At 37.9% G+C, this 27,633-nt stretch overlaps 1 protein-coding gene across 1 annotated transcript in view; it reads right to left on the bottom strand.

The window, feature by feature from the left end:
* The window catches only part of ZDHHC17 (zDHHC palmitoyltransferase 17), a 65,487-nt gene extending 38,664 nt beyond the window's left edge, over positions 1-26,823 (bottom strand). The window contains exons 1-3 of the mRNA XM_021528137.2: positions 26,695-26,823; positions 10,407-10,510; positions 1,667-1,789 (exon numbers count right to left, since the gene is read on the bottom strand). Of these exons, the coding sequence (XP_021383812.1) occupies positions 1,667-1,789; positions 10,407-10,510; positions 26,695-26,757 (290 nt within the window). The 5' untranslated portion in view covers positions 26,758-26,823. The remainder of the gene's footprint in view (positions 1-1,666; positions 1,790-10,406; positions 10,511-26,694) is intronic.
* Between the last annotated feature and the right edge of the window lie 810 nt (positions 26,824-27,633).

Raw genomic sequence — 27,633 nt, 5'->3', positions numbered from 1 at the left:
TGAAGACCTATTTATTCCCCCTTGGGAAGGAGCTCCAAAGGAAATCTTGTCTAGATAAAAAGCACAGAGAAATTCACAGTCAAAGCTTGGATTCATCTCTCTGATGTGACAGCCACTCAAGGGGAGGTGAACACTAAACAGATTGTCTTCATTCAAACACTGGTCCTTGCAGAAATGCAGAATACATTCAGATTCTACTGACAGCAGAACTGCTTACTGGTTAGTAGGTTTTATTTAGAAGGAAGAACTTGCAGTTTGACAACTGGGAAAAGACAAGACAACAACCTCCTGCCAGATGGTGCATTGGAATAAAATTTTATGTTTCTTTAAGTGTGTTTTGAGACTTGGTTGAGACTTATGACTGCATTTTAGTTTCAGTATACAAAAATGGTAAGATTTTTCTGCAAAACCAGACTGAGCAGATCTTGCAGGAGGAAACTTGTGCTAGGTGAGAAGGTCCCTGAAGAAAGAAAGAACTGGGCAATCCCACTCTCAGTGAGTCATCTAAGCTTCCAGTAGAAGATGCCAGGCATGCAAGTTCTATTTAAGCAAACTACTTCTACTCAAAGCAAGCAGATCTCATAAGAAGTTGCCTTAAGAAGAAAATACTTCCACTGAGCTCCGCATTAGGATCACTAAGTCTTTGGCAGGCATTTGAAAGCTACTTCAGCTTTCATTCAGTGCTTGAGGAATCAAAGTGCATGCAGTCACTGTTATTAGAAGAAGGTAAAGTAGAAGAGAAATCCTTGTTTGGAGAAAGCTCAACATAGGGGATGGGGAAATACTGTAGGAAGTAAGTAACTGTAGAGACATGAGGCCATTTTTTTGCGTTTTTACAAAGCTGAGTTGAATAGATACCAATATATCAGGGTCATGATGAAAACAGAACGGTGTTGTAGACACTTAATCACTGATTGAACAGATATATGAAAAGGTTCTGTAGTTTTCCTTATCAATGAGTTTCACCACTATGTACACTGAATCTCAAAATAGATGGGATGAAGAAATACTAAAAATAAGAGAAGTCTAATTCCATGCCTGCACTCCTGACAGACAAGCTGCTAAGCTACTTCACTGGAAAGAACTTACATAGTCAACACCCACTAAGCAAGACACTGAGATCTAGTATCACAAGAGTAGACAACTTTATCTCTGTAGTACCAAGATTAATAGCCAACATATTTAATGAAATTATCCACTGCACATAATGGGGAAATTGAGAACACTTCAGGAAAGATTTGACAGACTTGAACAAAAAGAAAAAACACTATAGTTTAATTCTGAGGAAATAAGATTAACTAGTGCCTTAATAAAAGAGAGAGAGAGAGCACACACAACAAGGTGAGTGATACAAAAAAATAAATAAAGATCCTCTAAAGACAGAGGAATCTAAAGTGCAAGAGCTGCATCAAGAGAAGGGAATTTTAAATGCAGTTAGACACAGTAGTAGTTACATGCACGCTAGTAAACAGCGGGAAGAAAATGCATAGCTGTTTGTCACAGTGGTAGAGATGCATTAATGGACAAGAGCTTTGACATACTGTCAAGGAAAAAAGGACAAATTAGATACATTAAAGACATTCAGTTGTCTTAAAAACAGAAATCAACATTTCTAAGGACATAATTAATTTTAAACTTAAAGTGTAACTTCAAGTGTAATACATACTTCACCAGGTCTATCCTGTTGTTGATTGCAGCCCAGTGGAGAAGCGTTACGTTTTCCTTGTCTGGTTGTCGAACATCATAACCAGCTTCCACCAACTCCCTACATCGCTCATATATTCCGTACCTTGAAGAATAAAATAAGGTTTGTCAAAATGCTTACCTTAGATTAAAGTGCATTCAGCAAACACCATACTTTTGGTCACAATATAAAACTTCAACAGAAGAGGAATGAAGAAGAAACTTAACCGTCTTTTTCTATATGATTACAAATGTCCTGCAACAATAAGCTTCCACTGGCAAAAATGACACTAATCAAATCAAGGTATTACACAAAATTTTTGTCTACAGAAAACTGTACTACAGAGAAACGCAGTATCTACCAGTAGTATACTAAATTTAAGTAACAGTTCACTTCCCAGGGACTCCACTACATTTGCTTTTCCCACATTGGTTCTCTTTCCTTTCCAGTTCTTGAAGAGCAAATAAAACTTAGTCAGCTGATTTGACAGTATCTTCCTAAAATTCAGAAGATAAGATCATCAAGCCAATTATAAACACAAGCAGCTGAAATACTTCCTATTTTTCTTCTCAAGACAACAAATAGCAATATTTCTGATACAAATTAGTTTAACTTTCTTTTTTAGGGCACTTTAAAATTCTGTACATTAATATTAAATTTATTCTTCTATTAAAGAGAACTAATAAATGTGATGTACTGCCTTTTGAAAAAAAAATTCTGCACATATCTGAAAGCTGAAACAAATCAGGAAGTATAAACATCATTTAGGCATTCAATGTAGAAGTAACTCCAGCATTAAATAATTTTTGCCTTGATGTTTACACTATTTTATCACCTATTTTTAGTGTCAAAAATGTAATGCAGAAAAGCAAGTAAAGATTACATTTCAAAAATCTGTGCATCCCATAGGGATTGCTCATGTCTCAATGAGGAGAATGTGGAAATGCCTTAAAATCAAGGTCAGTCTCTTGCGATATCTGACTTCTGCTAAAACAGGATTTTAACATGCTCTCAAAGTTGGGACTTAAGTTTTTCATATGCTGCTTCTATGTTTTACTTTCTGAAGAAGACACAGCCTTAGAAAAGGCTCTTCTGTGCCAGTTGATCAGCTTGTATAACTGACGCAGAGATCTTCTTCCTAGGGTAGTTACCATTCTTACTTTTTCTTTCATGTATTTGAATGGAACCTCAATCTGGATGGTGCTCCCATAATGAGTGATAAGATGACTCAAGCCCTCAAAACTCAGGAATGCTTTCTAAGCCAATCACAGATTTGAAGCACAGAAATTAGTTGGACACTATTAAAAAAGTACTAGATGTAACAGCCCACTTTCAATTTCTTATGAAATCTGCATTAGAAACTATGAAAAATGCTGGAAAATGCTTATTATCTTCTCAAACATTATGCTTATTATATTCTCACACATTACAAGAGATCAGAACAAAGACTATTGCATGCAGTATATACCAACTGGCAACGCACTGATAAAATGTGGTCCTCCAGACTAAGTAAAAAAGCAGCAGCCATGAACAATTCTGACAACAAAGTTTGTTTTTTAATATGCTGAGGCAGGTGGAAAGAAGATGTTTGGGTTATGATGACTTAAAAATGTGCAACCAGCTAGAAAAGATACACATACTCAGACAAATGTAACTGCTAGGAAAACTGGTAAGGTGTTAAACCAATCCAGCCTTGAAGCACACCATCTACCAAATCCTAGTTTAGATCAGCAGTGTGGCCTGATGAGGGCCTGTACAAATGGCTTAACACATACATACCATTCCTGACTTCTCATGTCAGTTGGAAGGGCCACTGAAATAGATTAGGACTACAAAAGGCAGGTCAGGCAAGAACAAGGAGTCAGGAGAAAGGAGAAGAGATGGGAAAGAAGGACTTCTGAAACCAGGACAGCAAATTCTGATCCTCCTACAGTACAGTATCACACTGCCATATTATAGTGTCTGAAGGCAGCCTGGAAAGTGATTCATACAGAATGCAATCATTTGTTGACAAGCTGTTCTACCCCAGTCAGCTGTTATGACACTCTTTCCTGCTGGAGATAGCCTGCTGCCTTCACTTAAACTACAAACTGAAACCATTATGTAAGAAATAATTCACCTAAGCCCTGCTATCAGTTTTAACAGTCACCTGCTTAAAAAGATGTATTGCCTAAGGCCAAGTTTAGCTGGCTCTCATCCTGCTTAAGTAAGCAATATAAAACAACAAGTAGGAATTTTTAAAATAAAATATTCTAAGTTATCGGAAAAATACAAAGAACACAAGGATACAATAATTTTAACTTCCTATAAAAGGCAAGAGGCAATCATCTAAAGCTTTCATGCCATGGATTTGAATTTTCCCTGTTTTGGGTGGGATTAAGTTACTCTTCTTCTGAATGTTTCCTATGAGATTATGTTTTGTATTTGTGAGCAAAACAGTGTTGATTAACACACCAGTATTTAAGCTATTGCTGAGCAGTGCTTACACAGGGTCAAGACCTTTGCTGTTCCTCATGCTGCCCTGCCAGTGAGCAGGCTGGGGGTGCACAAGAAGTTGGATAGGGACACAGCAGGGAGAGCTGATGCCAACTGATCAAAGAGATATCTAGTGTGCTCAGCAGTGTGCTCAGCAATAAAAGCTGAGGGACAAAGGAGGGACATCTGGAAAGAAGGTGCTCACCCACCAAAGTAACCATTACATGGATATGGCTGAACACTCACCTGCCCATGGGAAGGAGCAAATGAATTCATCTTTTTGCTTTGCTTGGTGTGAGGTGTGCAGCTTTTACTTTATGGATTAAGCTTTGTTTATCTTTACCCTTTTGGTCAATTTCTCCATCCCAGCAGAGGGAAGCAAGAAAGCAGCTGTGCAAGGTTCAGCTGCACAGCAGTTAAACCACTACAGCACTATTGGCCAGCTACAGCAAACTGCATATACGCTTTAAGATGAGCGTCCTATCAAGTTGACTACACCACACAACATGAATCTCCTTGAAAGTAAGTTTTGATTGCTACCCAAGTTTTTTTAGGCCATGCTGCCAAGATAGAATAGCCAACAAGCCCCCGGACAGTCTTAGGGGAAGGGGGAAGAGGGGTGATTATTCTTCAGGGGTTTTTGTGGGGAAGAGATTGGAGAGGTTATTTGTCAGGTTATTTAATTAAAAGCAAAACTCCAGTCTTAAAGAATATGGGATGCTTCTTTCTGAAGGACTTGGCTTAAGATGTATGAAAACTAAGGAAAGCTGTCACAAGTGACCCTGCAGCCTGTTGATGCTGAATGCCATTACCAGTTCCCATAGAATGCTCCAATTATGCTCTACTTATGTTTACAAGTACCTCCTTCTAGAATTCACCCATACGCTGTGGGTGAGGCCCTGGGCAGAGACTGTTGGCATGGCTTAAGATACCAGAAGGAATAGTAGGAATGGATTCATTCTTTTGGGTTTAGCATCATAGACTTCCCATTCTTCCCACTAGAAGGCAATCTACAAGTCACAGTACATGGTACTACTTTGCCACAATACAGAATGTGACATTCTGCAATACACCAGAACAGCCTTTACAGGAAAACAAAGCTCTTTCCAAAAGTGACACTGAGAATGAGGTATACAGAACTTTTTTAACCGAAGTCACCTTCAGTCTGTCCATTTCTAGCAATTTACATTTAGTATTTTAAACACAAACATAACTGTTTACTGAAGATGCAGTACAAAAGGTATAATTTTATGACTCTTCAATTTATTGTCAGAAGAGGACTTAAGGATCTTGACAGACAAAATCTGCCTGGAAACAACATTAACAATGTACAACAATTTGCTACTCTTCCTGGAAACACCAGGCTCTCTACAATTAAATAAAACACTGAATCTGCTGCAGTTATGGTTTCTTCATATCCCTCCCAGAAGTGCAGCTTTCTTCTCTCACATACAACCTACTGTCTTGTTCCATCAATTTGCTGCAGCTGACTTGACCTTGCCTTCTCCAAAGGTTCATGATGCATTGTTAGGTTAGAAAATGACAAAGTCACCTATTTCAGACACTCAGCATAATCATGCTTGTAATGTTGTTATAAAGGGCTCTATGCCTTTCAAGGGTAATGTAGAGTTAAGACTGAAATCCTCACAGGAGACTGATATATTAATCTAATAAACATTCCGCATCTGAGTGAATTCTAGATGGTGATGCTGTAAACATCAATATGGAGCATAATTAAAGCATATTATTCAGTTTGCCTTGTTCTGAAATAAATGGGATTAGTCCAGGACAAAAATACCATTGTGCAAGCTCATTTTGCTACCACAGTCTCTAAGCTGTTTCAGTAACTAACCTGAAACATTTTATTTGTTATTGCAGGTTACAGATATTCAGACCTTAATACCTTGAAAAACAATATCCTACTGCCTTCTGCATTTTCAATATGTAATCTCTATTCTATTATTTTGTCTACAAATACACAGACTCTTGAAAATAGACACTGCCAGCTTTGCAGCACGATTAACATTAGATTTGGCCAGAATAATAGGAAGGAATCTCTCTACAGTGAGCCCATCACCATGCCAACAAAGAGTAGGTAAACCAGGAGCTCACTCCCCTCATGTTGCTATCATTGTAACCTCAAATCAAAGCTGTTTGAACTGGAAACTGCAATTAACAGAAAAACGATCTTTTTTCCTCTTTGGAAATCTCATTCCCATGAAAAATGGTGGTAAACACTAACAAAGCCTTTAACACATTCTCAAGGTTTTTGCCTTAGCAGTAAGACAGTTTTGTTTTCAACAGAAAATGTTTAACTCAAGAGCTACTTAATAGACCATTAACAGTAGTGTTGAAAGACAAAAGAAATTAAATCTTAATTACAGTTCCAAAGCCCTAAATCATCTAGACAGTTGTGGCCATATTACTAATGTGGTTAAAAAAGTCCCACCCTTCCACATGAAAGTCGGGTACATTTCACTTTCAGCAATAAAATCAACCCCATGGGCACAAATAACCAGGAATATTGGATATGTACCTGTGACACTCCTGTGACAAGCTGAAAACAGACAGTTCCTTTGGCCAACTCTTACCAATTTGAATTATTCCATATATACCTTTTTTAAAATCAGTTACCCTATGACTGATGAGAACTAGTAATGAAAAAAGCATGTATCTAAATTTTTTTTTTTCTTGGTAAGGTCCAACATAATTCATATTTTAAACTGCACTATTTCACAACCCATACAACTTCATTATGAATGATCCCATTGAATAAAACTTAACAGAGAAGTTAATCTTGTGATAATGAAATTGTAACACTTGAGCACAAGGAATCAATCTTCCAGATGTCACAAAAGCACTTATTAATACCATTAATGTTTAATACCCATGTTCATAATGGTCATTTAACCTACCTTCAACAAAGCTGGAATTTGATAGAACTCCCTACAAGCTGAAAGTGTCTATTCACTCTGAGCAGAAGAACATAAAGTGAAGATTAATGTCTCTCAGATTTTGTTTTCCTAGTGACATCCCACCACATGCTTCTCTACATGAGATCTTTACTACTTCTCAATTTCTCAGCTTAAGAGATTTAAAACAAAACAAAGGCAGCAACTTGGTCAAATTAACACAGGACCCTTCCCAAGACATCATATTGCAATTATGACTGCTGCCTTGGATGACACATGACTACTGATGCCAGACCATAGAAATAAATGTACTCAACATATCACTATTGTTTCACTTTTAAATCACTTGTGACGGTTTTTGGGGTTGTTTTTGTTTTTTGTTTTTTTTACCAAGATTCCATTCTGTCCCTGGAGCTCCAGTGAGAACTGACTATAACAGTGGAATAAAACCAAAGGCAAGCATGGATGATTTTTTTACTATTCCTCTAAAAATAGTTTTTCAAATACAGATAAGTGGTCTGCTTCTGCTTTCAGAAACATAGTGGAGACCTTCTATGAACCAAATAATTTTGCTATAACCAAATATAAGATGGCAAAAAATTATACACACATTCTAACATCTGCAAAATGAAAGGCCTAGACAGTTTAACTTTTAAAGCTATCTAGATGCTCTTGAACATGTTTACAACAAAGTCAGTGAAAAGTGTCCTTTGTATGAACAGGTACTAAAACCTAACACTATGATTTTTACTCCAGCAAAAGTTTCTGCAAAATAAAAACCAGAGGCTGACTATTTTTGATACAAAATACGCCTAGGACCCCAGGTCTTTATGAGAATTTATGAGAAGCATAATGGATAAAAGAATACAAAAACCAATAAATTCTTTTCAATGAGCCTAACCACTACTTTCTATATGAAATCTTAATGTGATTATAAGAAGTTATTATATTTGTAGCTAATATGGTATGAGCATGTTAATTTGTGTCCAATCTACAGATTAAGATGATAAAGTACTGAAAAAGTTCAGTAACATATGAAGCAACATACAAATACTTATGGAAGAATAAGGAGTTTGCAGGCTCTTGTTTTTCCTTGCTGAGAAGCAAAATTGAGCACAATATTTTACTAATTTTGTTTTAGTAATTTAGTGTCAATAAAAATATGTCAAAATAGATTTCTAAACTCAAACAGCGCATATGAAATATAGATGAGTTTTACATGCTTTCATCCCATTTTCTCACCATCATCTTTAAGATTTAAGGAACAATGCTCTCAATTTTCATTTATCTTGGAACAATAATATAACTAAATATTTTTTTCCAGGAGAAACTGGACTTGGGCAAAAAACCCTCCCAAACCAAAAGACTGAAAGTAATTCCTACTGTATTTTGCTACACCTTGCTTGAACTTACTGACCTGCTTGGGAGAATAATTCTAGGAGGCTAATAAGTGGCCCCTTTAAAAAAAAAGTTGTGGCATCTTTCTTACATTAGCACTGAACTAAAAAGGAAGGAAAAATCAGTAGATACTTTAATCTCGGTGAATATTAGTAATTGAGTACAAAAGATAGACAGTAAGATCACCTGTTTTTCTACATGGATGTGATAGGTTATGTTTCTATAGCTACACCATTTTAGTAGGAAAAGTGTGTCTTTTCAAGAACACTGATTTAATATAGCAGCAGCATTATTTATTTTACTCAAAGTCTTATGATATTTGGTGGGTTTATTTTCTACCTGAAATTTTGGAGATATTTCCCTTTATGACACACATCTTTTATAACACGGCCCTCAGAACCTAGTAAATGCTTAAATAAAGGTGTACCTGACAGGACACAGCCTCAAGCTGCACCAGTTTAAGTTTAGGCTACTTATTGGAAAAAAATCCTTCACAGAAAGAGTGCTTCAGCAATGGAATGGGCTGCACAGGGAGGTGGTTGAGTCACCTAGACATGTTTAAAAAAGACTTGATGAGGCACTCCATGCCATGGTTTAGCTGATAAGGTAATGTCAGGTCACAGGTTGGACTTGAATTCAAAGATATTTTCCAACCTCGTTTATTCTGTGATTCTGTGAATTCTCCTTCAAGTCAGGGAAGTGACTAAATACCACAACTTGATCATGTTGACAGACCCCCTTCCCTGCAATTATAACTGCAGTCCTTGTGGTGAGATGTCAACTCAGAGCTGTTGGTTCTTGTACAAGGAGACCAGAAAAGAAGTGCGACAACTCAGCTGAAAGCACAAATCAGCCTGAATCTGAGGGTTAAGAGGAACAAGATATTTTAGGCTTTCAAACATACAATGAGCATACAAGAATAGAAGTAGGTAACTTGTAAAACCACTTAATGCTTCCGTACTTTTACAAGAAGCAGCTAGTTTAATATTGTGTCAATATTTTAATTTCTAAAAATACCCTAATGTGAGTATTATAGGTTGCAGTGGTACTTACTATTAAGTATTTAGAGCAACAATAGTAGAGTCAGACATCTGTTTCAGGAAGCCAAACTTCTTACAACTCCAAACAAAAAGTGAAGGAAAATACATATTTCCTATGCCTAAACTGGGTCCATGTCACATGCGGAGCTGCAAAGCTTTCAGTACAGACAGGGTGTTTTTTTAGATAGAAAATGCAAGAAAACCTTCTCTTAAGAAGAAAAAGGCAAATAACTCTGCAAGACACATAAGGGTTTAAGCATTCAAATTAACAATATAATAATAAAAATCTTACAGAACTATCTCAGCTCATTGAAGAAAATGGATGGTGTGATGGTTTCTGAATGGAAAACTGCAGCAAACTAAAAAAGTGTTGTAATAACTTTCTGGAAAGTCTTGTAAATTAGTGTCTACTAAAGGACTGTGGAACAAAGAAATTTATATAATACATCTGCATAAAGAGAGCAATTAAACCTGCACTCTGTTTACTCCTACAGTCCTCCTTCAGTACTAAATTCAGATTCACAGTAGAACTGAGAATGCAGAATCAGAGATAATGGAAGTTAGAGACACATTCTTTCTCACCTATAAATTGATCAAACCCTTATGTTTGCATACGAACTTATACCTATGGAAAAGAAATATCAGTACCATTCTCTCTTCCAACAATGTGTCTAGCAACCACCTGTATTTACAACTAACCACAAGTCCTCCCATATTTTTTATACAATGATCACAAATTTGTCATAACAGTAATTTTGTAGAGCTTACTTCTGAAATCTTCCACTACTGGATTGAAAAGTATCGCTTATCTTCTACTTTACACAAATAAAACAACCTGTTTTACTGTTTCTAACTGATACAGACACAGACAAATCTAACATTTAAAAACAAACTTACTGTGTGGCTTTGACAATGTCCCAAGTGCTGTAATCATCAATGTGACTTTTCCGTCCAAGAGATTCACTGTATCCATGGTTGTAATGGCTTTGAGGTTTTATTTCCTAAAAAAGACAAACTTGCTTTTAGAACACCCAAATCAGCAAGTTTTGGAGGAAAAAAAAAGTTAATTTAATAAGCAGAACTAAACCAGTACACAATTCAGTGTACTATAAAGCCACCTAAATATAAGAATGGTACATTTCTATATTTTGGAAAGCAGGCCACCATATTCCCCAGTATACTTTTCAAACACTTTATAGAAAACACAACTCGCAATCACAGGGTTCTGCCAAATCCTACACTTCTTTTCCTACTTGTATTTTTACAGAAAGCAAATAAAAACTAAGAGCAAATTTCTTTAGGTAGTATTTGGTTTGGGTTTTTATTTTTTGGTTTGCTTTACTTTGCTTTTGTAAATGTAACATAACATAGGTAGAAAAGCTATCTGCCACAAACTGACAAAGTCTCACTCTGTTACTACAAATAAATGTTGCATTTCAAACAGCAGAGGTTATCTGTGGATGTTTAAGCTGTGGGTCCCAAAAGTAAATGGCACAACCATTACGTGTTTTTCAGCAGATAGAACTCTCTGACTTAATTCTGTTGATGAAGGGCAACACTTCCAGTGCTTCCTTTGGTGGAATCTATATTCAAACACTATCAACATACCACTACGACAGAAACACACAGTTTTTCTTTAGACACATGAAAGCTCGGCAAGGTGAAATTGAACAATTAATTTTATACATCTTCTGGACAATTTCCTATGTGTTGCAGATGCTATAGCTGACTGCCTCTGTGCATCAGCTATTTAATTCAGCATAGCTACATAAGAAAGCATGAAAACTGCAACATAGGTGAAAAAGCAAAAAAAAGGAACAAGTCCTCTACAAATTCTAAAACTGTATTTCAGTTGATTTCATTAAAATGTATTGTTTACTTCCAGTTTTCCCCAACATATACTTCCACTAGAAGACTCTTTATCTTTCATCTATACCTGAAAAAACTTTTAAATACCTTATGAAAAGTGTTTTATTAAAACAGTTCCAACTTCTATTGAAATGAGTGATCAACTTGTACATTATGATACCCACAGATTTTAATTTTTTTTTAAATAAAGGTATCAATTGATTCAGGACAATGATCATGTAGTGCACCTAACCTTAACAAGGATTCATAGTCACAAATCTCCACTACTATCTCTCCCTAAAGGCGTATTCTGCCCTGTTAGCTCAACTAAGAGATATATTACAGCTAGGGAGAGTTCCAATTGCTAGCAGGAGCAGGTCTTCCTATCTCTCATGTTCTCTCAGCTGGGCAGTAATTTTTGCAAAAGGAGACAGTGAGCAATAACTGTGTACTGTGCCCAGTTGTGGCTAGTGAGCCAAACTGTTTTCTTGCTTCCTGCAGCATTAACCAGCTCTCCACTGAATAGATGGGAGTTTAAGTGAACTGCCCTCTAACCCTTAGATGTTACTCATCTTGGCCACTATCTTAAAATAAAGAGTTTTACTCTAAAATTATTACATACATTATCTCTTTTAAAGAGGTTAAAAAATTAAGTCTGAAACTCACATTTTAAGTATTTCTAGATTTCAATATGTTAAAGTACCACTTAGGCAGAAGTCTAAAAACTCTGGATATCAGTTGTAACTTCAGAGTAAACTATTATGAAATTAGTCTAGTTGCAAATCTGAAAACTCTCAATATTTATTTAAAAACTGAGTAACTTCAGTTGAGCATGTTTGTATTCATTACATACAATATACCTATTCTAGACAGGAGGAAAACAAATCCAAGTAAGAATTTCTAATGCATTAAGTACATTTTGTTGCACTAAATTAATATAGTAATTTGTATAGTCAGAAAAATTATGAACATTTATACACTAAAAAAACTTTCAACAATTTGAAGCAGTTAGAACTTTAAAACCAGAACACAATTAACACTGATGACTAGTGCAGCAAGTCTTCATTTTCAAAACAGACTTCTTTTTATGTATGACTTTTCTTAAAAAAAACCCAAATTTTTCCATTTCACACAGTACCTAGGTGATCAGCAGATTATATCATTTTTTTTTATTATTATTTTGCAGCATTTAGTTTTCCTTTCCCAGCCTGAAAAATTACCTAAATGAACCAAATAAGCATTGCCAGCTCAGCAGGAAGGTTGCTTTGTTGCCATCTCTACAGGAGAAACAACCTAAAAATGTAACAGGGCATCTGCTGTCATCCAAATCCTATGTTACAACCAATCCTCTTACAATTCAGAAACATAGCTTTGCTTTGTATCTGAAAAAGGCAACAGCTTAACAAAACCTCTTTTTTCCCCAGCTGCTAGATAAGACAGAGATATATAATTCATTGACAGAGTTGAGTTCATATTTTATGTTTAGGAATAACTGAAACAATTCCTAAAATCTTCAAAGTTTTATGAACATCACAGCCTCCAAAATCATACCATGGAGTCTTCTATACTATAGTGTAAACTGTGGTAAAAAAGGATAACTTTAGATGTGCCTGAGAAGAATATGCAGACACTACTTTGGTAGTAAATCTTTAACACTAAATGATCACTCATTACAGCAAAGCATATAAAATCTGAATTCTCAGCCAAAATTGTCAATTCTCTGCAGCCTGGACACAGATTCCCAATCTTAGATTTAAAATTTATTACTCATTATTATCTATGCAATTTGACAATTGCATGCTGGCTCACAGTAGCATGCTGGCTACTTCAAGTGCCATTCTATGGGGGTAACTCTTACCTGGCATTATCAGTGCCTAGTTTATGACTGTAACCTGCAAAGTAACTCTGGGCTCCTGAGTCAAAAAGCTGCCAGGAGAAAAGAAAATCTCATTTTGTGAAGTACAGTAATACTTGATTCACCAGGTGATAGGTGATTTGGACCAAGGCAATGCAAATAATGCTGTTACACATTCTGCCTGGCTTACAAGGCAAAAATTAAAGAAGCAAGGTAGCAGCTAGGAATTGAAAATAATTGTTTTAAGGTTCTGAAATTTCCATGCAGTGCTAGGGCACCACAATATAAATGCAGAAGAGTAGTTTTTCCTAATTATTCTAGAAAGAATGATTTAGAAAGAAAAGACTAAGAGAATGCAACATAGGCTTATGCCACTAACTGGGCAAGCTACCAATAACAGGAAAACAACTGACAGCCTGAAGTAGGAGACCTTTACAAGACCTGCAATGAGTGAATGCAAACCAGGTATCTGCTCAAGGGGCCAAGGGGCCACATGTCCCATTTTTAAACGATTAGCACAGCAATTTAAAAACTGCCATTTAAAAACATGCCAATATTAAACACAATCTCTTTTTATATGCATTGCTACCACAGACAATGGTTTCAGCAGACTCTGCTGTTACACAGACAGGTACCTCTCTAACTGGACAGCAGGCTGCCCTAACAAAGCTCCCTGTGCCCAGGCATCACACAGCCTGCTCAGCCCCAGCAGGACTAATAGTGGTGCTACATTGCGGGGAATTAGCCCAGTGTGATTAATTTTGCATTGGCAGCTAAATTAGAAAGAAATCACACCTAAGACATTTACATAGTATCTCTTTTCAGAGTTAACAAAAAATAGTAACACAGAAACTAGAGATTACTTCTTCCAACTTGCTGGACAGAAGAGAAAGCTCAACTTTTAAATTCTACAATGATCTAGATTACCTGACTCCCACAATTAGACGAACATAAATAAGTATAAAAAAGTAGAGTATAGGCTTTTAAGTTCCTACTTAGAAGAATCAACCTCCCCTAAATTCATATACCCTCACACAAATTTTAGGAATATACTTTAAATTCTTGAAACTACTATGACTTTTTTAAACATATGATATGACAGATTGATAATAAAGTAGCAACATAACACTTTTAGCCTGGAGTATAAGCTATATTCAAAAAATGGTTTCAACAACATTTCCAAGTGTTAAAATATTTTCCCTTTTTTTGATGAAAATATTTATTCCAGGAAAATTTATTTTTTCAAGGATGATCTGCTGTTAAAAAAACCTCAGCAGGCAATTAAAAGATGGAAAGCCAATTGAAACCCAAGTGCATTTTTTTTTTTGCTATTTTGATATTTAGTGACAATGGCTCTTCCTCAGCTGAGTCAGGAAAACCAGTAAGAATGTAGTAGAGCAGAGGCCTGATGTCACTGATTTAAAATAGGCAAGTTGCAAACACTGGATTTCTGGTTCTATTTCAAGGAGCCATTTTCAAGCAGGACTTGAGCCAAAATTGTTACCTTTGCTAAAAAAGAAAGGTCGTTTCCTCTTTGCGTTTGGTTCCACACTCCTGCTGCCTAACTCAAGCCAGCTTTGGTACTTGGAGCTGTGGTCACACCACACCCACTCCTCTCATGACAGGAAAGGGGCAGGGGGTATCAACAAGAAACAGAAAAAAATCGATCTTTTAGTAGGATAGCGAGCTGAATCTGTTTGTCCTATGAAAACACAGGCTCCAGAACCACTGACAGAGGGAAAGCAACCCAACAGAAGGTAGCAGGCCAACAGAAGGTGGAAGGAACATTTCTACACTTATCAATTGTTTATTTGACTAAGTAATCACAGACAACTCACTTCAACTTTTAAATAACCAAGAAGTTGGGCTGACAGGTTGAAAAAAATTATTCTGCTTAGAAATTGCTAGAGTTGGCTGGTATGGAAGGTTGTAAGAAAGAAATTTTGCTCATCTTTAAGAATAATATTTGGTTCCCCCATTCCTACCAAGGATCACTTCTAGATGAGCTTCCCACTTCAGTGGGATATCCTTTGACAAGGCCCTAATAACTCATGTGCATCTGTTACAATTTTGTCATTATAAATTAGTCACAAAATGTGCAGACTGCTTGCACAGATGCACAAGTAATGCAATATAGAAAAAAACTCAAAAGAGAATAATGTTTTAAAAGCAACAACAAAAAAAGACATGATTTGGTAAAAAAAAAAAGAAGCAACACAGAAAAAAGCAAACCTCATCTGGAAACAGGACCAGTTAAGATGGGGAAAGAGAAGATAATGCAATATACGAAATATAACTCCCAAGGAAAAGGTATGAAGTGCAAGGGAGAGGAGGAGTGAAAAGTATTTATTCTTAGAAGCTCTGCTAATATCAGCATTCCAAATCAGTCATCCTCATAACCAAATGCATAAGTAAAGTTATACTCATTTCCCCTCAAAACTCTAAGTTTTTAATTGTTTCCAATAAAAAAGCCTAAATGAAACAAGCTTAAGAAGGATTTTGATTTTGAGAATAGTATTTACAGAAAAAAAAATAAGAAGTTATGCATGAAGGAATAAGATGACCAAGACTGAACTATTTTGAGACAGCAATTTCATAATTCACAATTATACATAGCAGGAGGATAGGAATAGGTCAATATGCCTGCTTGGACATAAGGAAGGGAGGAAAGAACTGCTGCTTACAGCTGCCACACATGGCTCTGGGAGGCACTAACAGATGGTTAGGACTGCTTTTCCTTTAACATTATGCAATGTTGCTGCAAGGAAGCTATACCATGATCAAAATCAGACACATTCTGAATGGTGACCAAGATCATTGAGACTTAAAATACTAACAGGTTTCAGAATAAAAACTTAGAAATAATAGTATTACCTTCCATAAAATATTGCATACTACTGCATCTGTTTCTTAATAGAAAAAAAAATTTCTTCTTTACTTGATGACTACACCATTTTCATATCTGGCTGTAGTCAAAGAATCATAATCAAATTGGAAGTGACTGCAACTGTTTCAGGGAAGCTAAATAATAATCCTCATGTATGTGAATACATTTAGAAGGAACTACTGGAGGCTAGTATTAAAGAATTCCTTTCCCCATATTTGTGTGTTCAATTTCTCTGTACTTCATTTACTACAATATAGTGGTTTACAGTTTTCTCTCACAGCTTTCCTCCTACTTTTAAAAAGGTGCAAGAATCTATACTGACAAATTTATATATAGTTATTTGCATATTATAAACACCCACATTCATTTATATACACAAAGACTAGTCACTCATGACCCAATATTAATAGAAAAATGCTCCCAAAATAAACAAGCAAATTGATCAAACACAAACAACAACAAAAAAGAAATACTGCTGGTATTTTAGTATTTTTACTGAAAGATCCTCTTCCTTCCCTTACCCGTACCCCTTGAGCTAACTCTGCAACTCACAGAGTTGCAGAAACAGAGGATAAAATTTGCTAGTATTAGAGAGAATCACAATTAATTCTTTACAGGCCTAAGAGTAGCTTTTTCTTCTGTACTTGGGAGAGAACTTTTCTCCCAACATCCACTGCAACAGCTAATCTAACTGTTGACTGTCATCAAGTGAGAAGAGTCTGATCCTTCTCATATTCACACAAACACCTAGCACAGAAAGTTAAGAATTCTCTAGGGCTATGTAGGTTCATAACTTTGAGGTGCCAGAGTGTTTAGCTAATCTGTGCTAGAAAATTTCCACCTAAACCAGACTACATTCTCCATGGGGAAAAAGAAAAAAAAACCCTACCATGCAACACCACTTGTTTTATTAACTGATCAAATTATGCATTTAAAAAAAATGTTCAGTGTTTGGCTTGCAAATATATACCATCAGACTTGCCTTATGTTGATCCTTAACCATTAACATCAGGATTCTCCCTGCCCCTATTATAGCACTGAATTACATGAGTATGACATGATAAAATAAGCTTCCATTCAATGATATTTCTGTTACTGTTTTCCATTACTTTTTACATTTTGCTGCATTTTGTGAAGTCTGTTCAGTTTACCTCCTACAATTTTGGTGCAATTGCAGAGTTTTTTCACTAAAAGAAAAGATGCATTTATGAAAATCCCTAGAGAAGCTAATTATAGAATACATAAACAATGGAAAAAAATCTTTGCCTAATACTCCATCTTTTTAAAATCAATATATAGTTTAAATAGACAATGCTTTCTTTAAAAAGTGGTGAAATAGATTGAGAAAAGCCTCACCTCAAACACCATAAAGCAGTCCTTTTGCTGCTACAGATTTCCACCCACATGCAAGTCAGGCATCACACAGAGACCATAATCCTGCACACTCTCCAACACAGATCTAATTTTTTACATAACAAGTTAGAGATGCTCAACTAGAGCCCTTAATCCAACCACTCTATGCAGAGGTCAGAGCTCATGTGATTTGAAGTACAGCTGATAATGATAAGTTTCATTTCTTCAAAACAAACACCCACAACCAGTCAACTGTTTTCTAGTAATTTCCTTGAAGATGCTCCTAAATTGAACTATGGCTTCCTATACTTTACGAACAGAAATAGGCTTTTCAAGAGGCTTTGTATTTGCACACACAGCATCAAAAGCAAGCACTATTTTAAAAAGTTACATCTATTAGTATTTGTAATGGTTAAAAAAAATTTAAAGCTTAAAATGCTATGGTGTAAAGCTCACTATAAAGCATTTGTTTAGTCAGCAACTTACATTGACATGTACATTTATCTTTTTGGCTTTCTTTTCAAGGAGTGTTGAATTATATTCTCAGGACTTTGGCAAAAATGAAACCATTCTTTTCCAAGTGATTTACACAGGTCTAGGTCTCACAATACAGAAGCTTACAGAGGCATTAACCTAAGAAAAACAAAATCTCTGAAAGACCTAGCAATAAGAGTCAGTCATGAGATTAATGCAAAACCATTTATATATTTCACTCTTCTAAAGTGCTAAACTTCAAAAATGCACCCAAGTATGTGTCTAGCCCAACACTGATACTCAGCTACTTGGAGAAAAAAAAACAAAAAACAAAACAGTCCTCTTTTTCAAATTCACCAAAAAGGATATTCTTAAAAGTATTCTTCAAAGGTAAATGTTTTTTTCTGATCAAGAATTGTATTACCAGCAAGTACACATGACAGAATGAGCAGTCAGCCTACCTACAGATGCCCTTTTCTCCTTGGCAGATACAGAGAAAAAAGTTAGTACAAGTTGTGCTCAATCCTTACAAAAAATTTCTATTCAACATTCCCATCTAAACTTTTTAGCAGCCAAAGGAGCACACTCCCAATTCCCACTTATAATAAAAACAGGCTGGTTAACCTACCACAACTAGGAAGTGCATGAAAGGTGTTTCTAGTCATGCTAATAGAGAATTTTCTACAGCAAATGAGACAGCTCAGTGAATCCATGGTGTAACACTGCAGAAGGGTCCCATTCTCTCCAACTCTCAGTTTTCAAACCAGGACTGTCAGCTCACCATCTACGTTGTGTCAAAGTGATTTACTGCACTTGACCCTTCCATGAGTAGGCTTAGTGAACTGGCAGAATGTCATTCACAGTGGTTTTTTTACTGGATGCATTTTCTACTGATTTACTTCCCTGAACTGGCTCATCCTGGACCAGAGAAGCACCACTGGCATATGAGTGCATCTGGAAGCACCTAAATCACAATCAGCTTAAGACGATCAGGCATTAATCTGCATCATACTCCTGGTCCTGGCTGCACCTTCTCCATTACCTCTTACTCACTCTCACAACGGCACAGCAAAGGTGTCAGATCAGGTCACAGACTCGCCAAGCAAGTACCACCCCAAGTCACCTACTGGCCACACAATTGCAAGAGTTCACCCCCAAGAAGGGAGAGGAGCTGTGTCTGAGTTCCACCATGGCTTGAGACCAGTTTAAACTCAATCATAAAAATCACATCCTTCAGATGCAGCAATGCAAGTGTTCTCAGAGTACACTCTGATGTCCTCCCTCTCTTGCTACTGTGCTCCCTCCTTCTTGAGTTTTCTTCTGCTGATCTTGAGCAGCTTTCCAAGCTCTGACCACTGCACTCCCACTACCCTCCACTTTTGGTACCACCTCCCTTATAGAGAGAATCAAGGAAATACTTCTACATACCTCAGGGCATCCTACAAGTGCAGGAAGAAATTACTAACCTCAAAATTTCACAATTGTAGTCTAATGTAACACCATGTACTGGATGTGACAGGCCCAAGGCTTCAATTCAGCCCTCTGACTTCAGAAAAAGCTTTCTACTTTGCTCCACAGTCTCATTTGTAATATATCCCAGTATTTATCTCAACTACAAGGATACCATGAAAGTCAAATCTTTATCTCATACTGTCTTTGAAAAGTCACAGAGGACAGTGCACATGCTGAAATATCACTCACTGAGGTAAACATGTCAGTACCAATGGCAATATTTTTCAGATTTCAAGCTAACAGCAAACAAACATTTTCCTCCTCAATTCTGTAAATTTTCTTCCACATTCATTAAGTCTTATTACTTTCCTAAGCAAACAGGCAAACACAGTGAAAGAAGCACTGTTGAAAGACTAATCTTCTGTGAAATCTGAGAGAAATAAGGCCTATGCTTAGTAAGTAAAAGCAAACTGAATCAACAGAAATTTGGATCAAACCAGACATTTATCTGTTATGCATTAAGAGGGCCTGTGTCAAAACAAATTTTTAATTTTAAAATAAACAACTGCCCAAATCAGAAGAAGATAAACTATTTTCAACTATTTAAAATTTTTGCTCTATATAAGTGTTTTACCAGATGCCCAAGAAGCCACAATTTTACCATTGATAAGAAGACCAGAGTGATGAAAAACTGCACCATTTACGAAGTAGCCTTTGCCACTGTAACAAAACAACTGTAAAAAAAATCTTGTAAGAATTCCAAGTGAAGCATTAGCAATGAACATGACAAATTAGAAAAATATGAAAAAACCAAATGCTAGCAAAAGAATACAATACCTTCCTGTCCCCAGAAGGGCAAGCACCACCCTAGCAATAAGTCAACAAAAGTTGTTATGATTACAAAGTAAGAATGATAGAACTGTCAATAAAAACACAAACCTACAAAATTTGAAAATGCTAAGTGCAGAACAAAAAGAAAATTCAAATTGTCCTAATAAAATGCTTTCTACAGAACAACAAGTATTAAGCTTCTGTAAATTACAGGTTGCTTGGGTCAACCATATAGCCCAAAATATATGAATATTGCTATTCATTATGCCAGAAGAAACTCCTGCAGTTTAGATACAAGATTACATGGGTTATAAACAGTTCCCATTTTAAGTTACTGCTGGCTTTTCTAGGTTTTGATATAAAACTGACAAAAAAACCAAATACTAATAATATAGCAGACTACAAAGACTATTACCATGGCTTCACAGGAAATTAAACCTGTCACTTTCTTTTGATAAATTAGTAGCAATGGTCAAATACAGTTAATGTCCAAAGTGTTTTAGTTAGTAGTGTCTGATATTTTAATTAAGAAATTAGAATACTATGAAAGTTAATGTGGTCTATTTTGCATGTATTAAAAACTACAGGTGAGCAAGCATTATTCTTATGATTTGCTTTGTGACTATTATACCTACTCTCCTAGTTAAGGAATATGCTCCAAAAAAAATAATTTTGGTTTTTCCAGTAGCTCCCATTTTTAAACACCCAGAAAAGTGTCAATATGAAAACACCAAGCATCCTTCAGAGGCGGCACCTTGACCCACCCTATTTCATCATTGCAACCCAGAAGTAAACAACAGAGAGCATTCTTACTGGGAGGGGAGGGCGGGGAGTGTGTGGAGAGAGAAAAAGCAGAACAACTAATACTCTCTTTCTGATACAACTTAGGGAACGCTGGGACAGGACAAAATTAGGGTTTTTAAAACACCAACAAAAGCAAAGTCCTATCTAAAATAAAGGCCTACACTAGAAACTACCTTGAAGGGATTGTCATTATCTAAGTACAAGTTTCCAGTGTGACACAGTTCCCAACAAGACTAGTGCAAATATAGCTATGGAGAACGATGAGCAGGAATCACAGGATCGCCTTGGTTGGAAGGGATCTTGAAGCCTATCTAGCTCAACCCCTCTGCCATGGGCAAGGACAAGAGCTCAGAGCATCCAGCCTGGCCTTAAAGACTTCCAGGGACAGGGCATCCAGAGGGTGTTTACTGCCACAGTCAGAGTAGAGCACTGCTCCCAAGTTCCTGCAACAGCTACTGCACTGAGACCAAAGCCACCAAAACACTGAAAGAACGAATGAACACGAGAGACTCAAAAGGGTCAGGAGGACCGCAGACCATAAGAGTAGTGTAGGGATCTGATAATTGTCAGCATATTAAATAGATACAGACAGACCTATATTTGGACAGGTATCTTGCAAGATGTAATGAACAGAAATAAATTAAATTCAGACTAGAAACATGTTTAAGTCTTAAACAGACTAATTAAATTTGAGGGCAACTTTCCCAGTTATGCAATATGATCTATTAACATAGGATTTTGTTTTATTTTTACTTTATAACTAGCACTCTGAAAAGAAAAAGAATTAGTTAAAAAAACTTTAGCCTGTAATATAAAGTTGGAATAGATCTGCAGTCCTCTCCATCTTCAGCCTCTGAAGCTACCCAAGATACACAAAGTAAGGCTCAAGCCTCAATATCAAGTATGCTACTTTGTGTGAGACTTCGCAGTCCTGTTGTCCTTTCTAAGCAGTATAAAAAGTGATACCTGATCTTTGAATGAGCTCACAAATGCAAGACTAGTCTCTGGAGTGATTTTAACTAAGCAACACAGTAAGTTCTGCATCCATACAGGACAATCAACAATAATCTGCAATCCAGTACAACACCAACAATATCTACAGAACTCCACAGAGAATAGAGCTGGATGGTAAAGTCGGGCCTTTCACTGAAATTTCAAACAGAAAAATATTGGAGCAAAGCTATTCACAGTAGGTTTACTTGTTTTCGTCAATTCACCAACAAGGAATACAAGCATACATGCTTCTGACTTCCTTGATAGTTACAAATTGAACCACAAGGAGAGAAACAAAGGTAAGAATGATGGCTTCCATCTGGAAAAATTCCTGCCAAACAGAGCCCATAACTGTTAAAATTGCTTTTCAACTTTGCAGGAAGACTGTTCTTGGGTAAGATTTTTTTTAATGCCAAGAGGTGTCTAAATAAACAGTAACTTCCATCTTTCTCAAATGTATCCCACACTGCCTGGCACTGGTAAATGAACTACACTGAAGTAACGAAACAGATCTTCCTTCCCAGTAATACTTCTTACCATTTAGGAAGTGATGCAACTGTCAACAGCTGCAATACCTTTGACCATTAGGGCCATACTAGGCCCTAGAATATTTTTCAAATACAAGGAAGCATTACAAGCAAAATCCATTTTCTAAGAGTTTTCTGCCTCCCTGCCACTTGAATTTGAGAATAAAGCATCCATACCTATCACCACCCACCACAGAAAAGTCAGGAATTCACTCTTATTTAGAAGATCCAAGGAATTTGAAGTTAGAAGTTCTGTTGGCCTATTAAAATAATCGGAGGATAACAAACACAATCAGCGTGAGCAGCAGTCCCATAGCAGGGCTACACTGTATAAAAGGAAGCAGAGCTTGCTATTTTGTCACCAGAAACCTAAACACTGTGGGAATGAAACAAACCAGCAGGGAGGGACTACTTAGCCCAGTGTTACTCTGCCGTGGCAGGGCGCTCTGCAACCCTCACTATGGAGCCACCATATCACACTGCAGCTCAACCACTACCACGTCCGCTCCGAGAGAAACATGCACTGGGCTACCTTTGGTTGACCATGCACTTCCCAATCATGCTGAGAATTCCTAAAAATTCATGTTTATGAATCAGTCACTCCAACACAGTCTACACTCCTCTATACTCACCTATTTGACACACAGCTCAGTTATCCATTTGTGGAATCTTGCATTGGATCTATAGAAGGATCCTTGAACTCCAGCTGAAAACATTAACAGCTGGATAATCCACTACTGCTTCTTCCTTCACTACAATGATTACTCACCCTCCAAGTTTACCACTTATGCTTTTCAATTTGATGCCATTCAACTTCACTTTCCAGTCACTGGATCTTGTTAAGCATAAACTGAATAAAGCATCGGATTTCAGTAAGAAAATATTCACATGGGGGACAAAAAAGATACCTCTCACTTTTTCAGATAACGTGAACAGGGCTTTTTCAGGCCTTTTACATACTGTAAGGCATTATTAAAATAATTTATAATTCTTTCCCATATTCTTCACTATTTAATATATTTTAAAGAAAAAATTTCATCACGAGCATTACCACATGTTCAGCCAAATATCATCTCCTTATACATTTTTAAACAAAGTACTTCTGCTGAACTGCTTGTTCATATTTGTATCCTATCAGTCAATAACTTTTGGAATACAATCCCATGCATATGCTTCTTACCTTCAGTGCACTACTTTGAATGTTGCTTCTTTAAGGTGTGCCTTGATTTATCAGCATAATTTCATGTGAGTTCTAGATGGTTTTGTACAGTTCCATCATCCCTGCTTAGTACCCATTCATCTTGTTTGTCTGCAAGATTTATTATTGACACTTTTGATATTGTGTCCAAATCACTAAAGAAAATATCTGAGACTAGTAGACCAGCTCCTCCAAGACTTTTAGGAACAATGAAATTCAGGAATAATCCTAACAACTATTTCCAAGATGTATCAGTTAGGCAGCAATTCTCCAAGCATTTATCACATACTATAAGATCCTCCTACAAGTATCACATGTGCAATTAATATTATTTGTTGTATTTCACCACTGAAATTATCTTCAGAAGCTCTGTTGTTCCACTACCAATCTTACAGCTAGAAAAGTAGGATATACATTGTCATACTAAACTGAACTTGTCAAAAGGCAGAATAAATACCCTTGGAAAGAAGAGTCCATTACTCAAGTTCAGCTTTCATTCATGAGGGAGGGAGCAAGGAAGGCCCAAGAATTCAGGGCAGTACCACACAAACCCCCTCAAAGCATTCCCACTGTAAGTTTCCTAAAGCATTTGTTTCTACCTCTTCTTACTGAAATTACTGAATCACTTCAAACTGAGTCTTCCACAAATAAATAAATAAACAAATCTCTCAGCATGACAGTATTTAAGTAAATTTCAGTATTCTTTAGAACCTCTTTCCTACAACATGAATATTGTATTCATAGTATTTCATGGCAAAATGCAAAGCTTTAGAGCCCACATAAAACAAACACATCCCTTAAAAAAACCACAAAACTTCAAACAATTTGAAAGTAATCCAAATTAGTCAATACAAAAAGACAGTAAGAAGCAAAAGCCTCATATGCAAGGCATAAAAAAATACCTGAGAAAGATACCAAAAATAAACACTAGCACTATGAAGCAAAAAAAAAACAAGTTAAGATTTTGACGGCACTATAAAAAGCATCGGTTTTAAATGTACACAAATGTTGAAACTGATTATATGCTCTAACGTCACTACTTACATAATGACATGGTGCTACTTTCTTAAAAAGTGGAAATCACCATGTATTAGAGTCCCTGACCTTCAAAAACGACTGAACACAGATGCACTGCATTGTCCAGTGGACAGGTCTGTGACAATACAGCTCTGCTATGGCACACAATCCATAAGTTTTTCAAACAGCGTTTCTGGAGCGTCTGTTAACAACTTAGTCTGTCTCACCACCTACATGAAAAACATCCTTCTCGTTCAAAGTTTATCAGTACAAAGACTTTAGGGAATAAGGAAACACTCACTGAAATCCATGCAGACACTATCTTGTAAGTAATAGCTAGTCAGACATTCATCATTTCTGGAAAAATTGAATAAAACTCCCTCTAAACTAGTGATGTTTATTGCATATTAAAATGTTCCAGTTGATGTTACAGCACACAATATATATTAACTTCCATTCTCATCTTTTGTGCAGACATTCAACTTTATGCATCAAAGGAACAGTATAAGATTCTACCAGATTAACTAGCTAGACTACAAATTTAAACTGAGATAATTTCATTTCCTATACAGTAAGTATTCAAAGTTAACAAACACTAGTCTTCCATCTTTAAAACACAATACATTTCTGACAAGCTGTAAATGCTTTTTATTCCATTTTCCAGTCTTAGATTGCCTATCAAAAGTTTCCACAACTTAAGAACACTTTCTTTCAAAGAACATCAACATCCTACACTAGATCACTACTGAAAACTTGTGTCAGTTCTGAAAATCATGAGACACTGCTCTGTAGAGGGTACTGCATTTAGTCTGACTCCAGTTAGGCTGAAAAAAGGTCTAGCAACAGTCTACTCATATCCCTTAAAATAAATCCCAAAAAAACCCAACAACAACAACAAAATCAAACAACAAACAAACACTTACTTGGGGTTTATTGCTAGCTAATTACCTTTCAGAACAGACTGGTCTATTCAAAACTCATGAGCACAGTTTAGAGAGGTAGAGCAGGGTAAGGTACACGACCACATATAGAGGCCTATATAGCCTTTTCAGTAATCAAATACACCACCAGCCTTTTAAGACACTGTTTAAGGAAAAGACACCATCTGTTTAGCAAAAACTGGAGCCTGACATATGCACTGATCAGTTCTGTAGGCTGAAAAAAAATCAATTCTTACAGACCTTAACGTATCAGATGACAAGTCCGCATGTAACAGCTTTTCTAAACTGTTTAAAATACCTTACAAAACAATCACACTAGTCCTCAATAATACAGACATGCCGCTGACAAAGGTGGGCGGCACAAAAGGGTAAAAAAAAAAAAAAAAAAAGGCACGAAACGACCTCTAAATGTTACCTGTAAACATTCCTCCCACCGTCAACACACTGGAAAAAAACAGACCGCTGGCTCTCTAGGTAAGCCCACGCCACACAGGGAGCGCTGGGCTGGATGGGACCAGCCCCGACCTGCGGGTGAGCTGCAGACCAGTGCCATCTAAACCCAAGGGGAAACACTAATTCCTCCGAGGCGCTTCCCGCCCGGCAGCCGGGCCGGGGCGGGCTGCGAGGCCGGGCGCTGCCGCTCAGGGGCCGGAGCCGCGGCACCGCCCGGGGCGCCTCTGCCCCGGCTTCACGCCCGGCTCGGGGGCGGGCGGCGCTGCCGGCGAGGGCGCACGCAGGGCCGGCGGCGGACCTCGCACGGCTCCCCGCCACTCGCACCCGCCTCCCCGCCCGGCCCGGCCCGGCCCGGCCCGGCCCACCGCCGCCGCCGCGCACACCCAGGCCGGCGGCGGGGGGCGGCGGCGCCGCGCCTCCCGCCCTCCGTGCACCCCGCCTGGCCGCCCGCCCGCCGAGCCCGCTCCCCCCCGCCCCGCGGCGGGACGCCGAGCCGGCCGCGCCCCGAGCCCCGCTCCCGCGCCGCGCTCCCTGCGGGCGGGCCGCTCGCACCTCCGGGTGCAGGATGGGCACGCAGCCCGCCTCCTTCTCGTACTCCTCCAGCGGCGCCGCCATCTTCCTGCGAGCCCCGCGCCCGCTGCATGCCGGGTAGCGCGCGTGCCCGCCGCGCCCCCGCGCGCCGCCGCTTCCTGTGGCGGCCCGGGCGGGAGGGACGGAGCGCGGCGGGCGGGTGCGGGTCACTCGTGGTGTGCCCGTGGACACACCGAGCGTGTGTCCTGTGCCTGTGTGCGTCCCGTGCTGCAATCGACAGCCGGCATAGCGCAGCTTTGCGGAGGTACTCCTAGTGAGGAGTAAGGTTCTTCACTAGTTGGAATGCGAGCGAAAAGAGCGCCCTTCACCTTCTGCCTGCAATGGGGATTTGGTTCCATACTAAGCAATCTCTGTCCATCTTTCGTAGGGAGTTACCCTCATGCCTACTGGAGTGGCAAAGAGAGCATGGGAAGAAAGCAAGAAGGTTTTAATTAGGTTTTTGCTCCCGACTGCAGGAATGTTTGAAGCAGTCCTGAGGACTCCCTGAGGATGCAATTCCTTCCAACCATTTGTGCCCTACTGGGCCGGAGGTTCCTCACAGCCCGGCACACACGCGCTGCCCAGATGCCTGCGGATTTGGGCACAAGTTACTAAATAGCTCTGTTTAGCTGGTCATTTCTATTCTCACAGGCTGAGTAATGTGCATACAGCCAAGATCAGGAATCCTAAAGTGCTTTCTTTTATTTTAATAAATTACATTTTTATCAAAAATGGTTTTTCAATTACGGAATGTTATTGCTGCGTTGACTACTGCTCTATTTTGCTATATCTATGGTGCTCTCATTTGCCTTTGTGAGAAAGGGACCTTTGGATAATACATTTTGTTGTATCATAATACATTAAGCTCATAAGCCTAAAACCCTACAATGATATTCTCTTCATTACTCTTTCCTATCTCAT

The sequence above is a fragment of the Lonchura striata genome, chromosome 5 (assembly GCF_046129695.1).
Source record: "Lonchura striata isolate bLonStr1 chromosome 5, bLonStr1.mat, whole genome shotgun sequence".
Lineage (NCBI taxonomy): Eukaryota > Metazoa > Chordata > Aves > Passeriformes > Estrildidae > Lonchura > Lonchura striata.
This window is presented reverse-complemented; position numbering and strand designations above follow the sequence as displayed.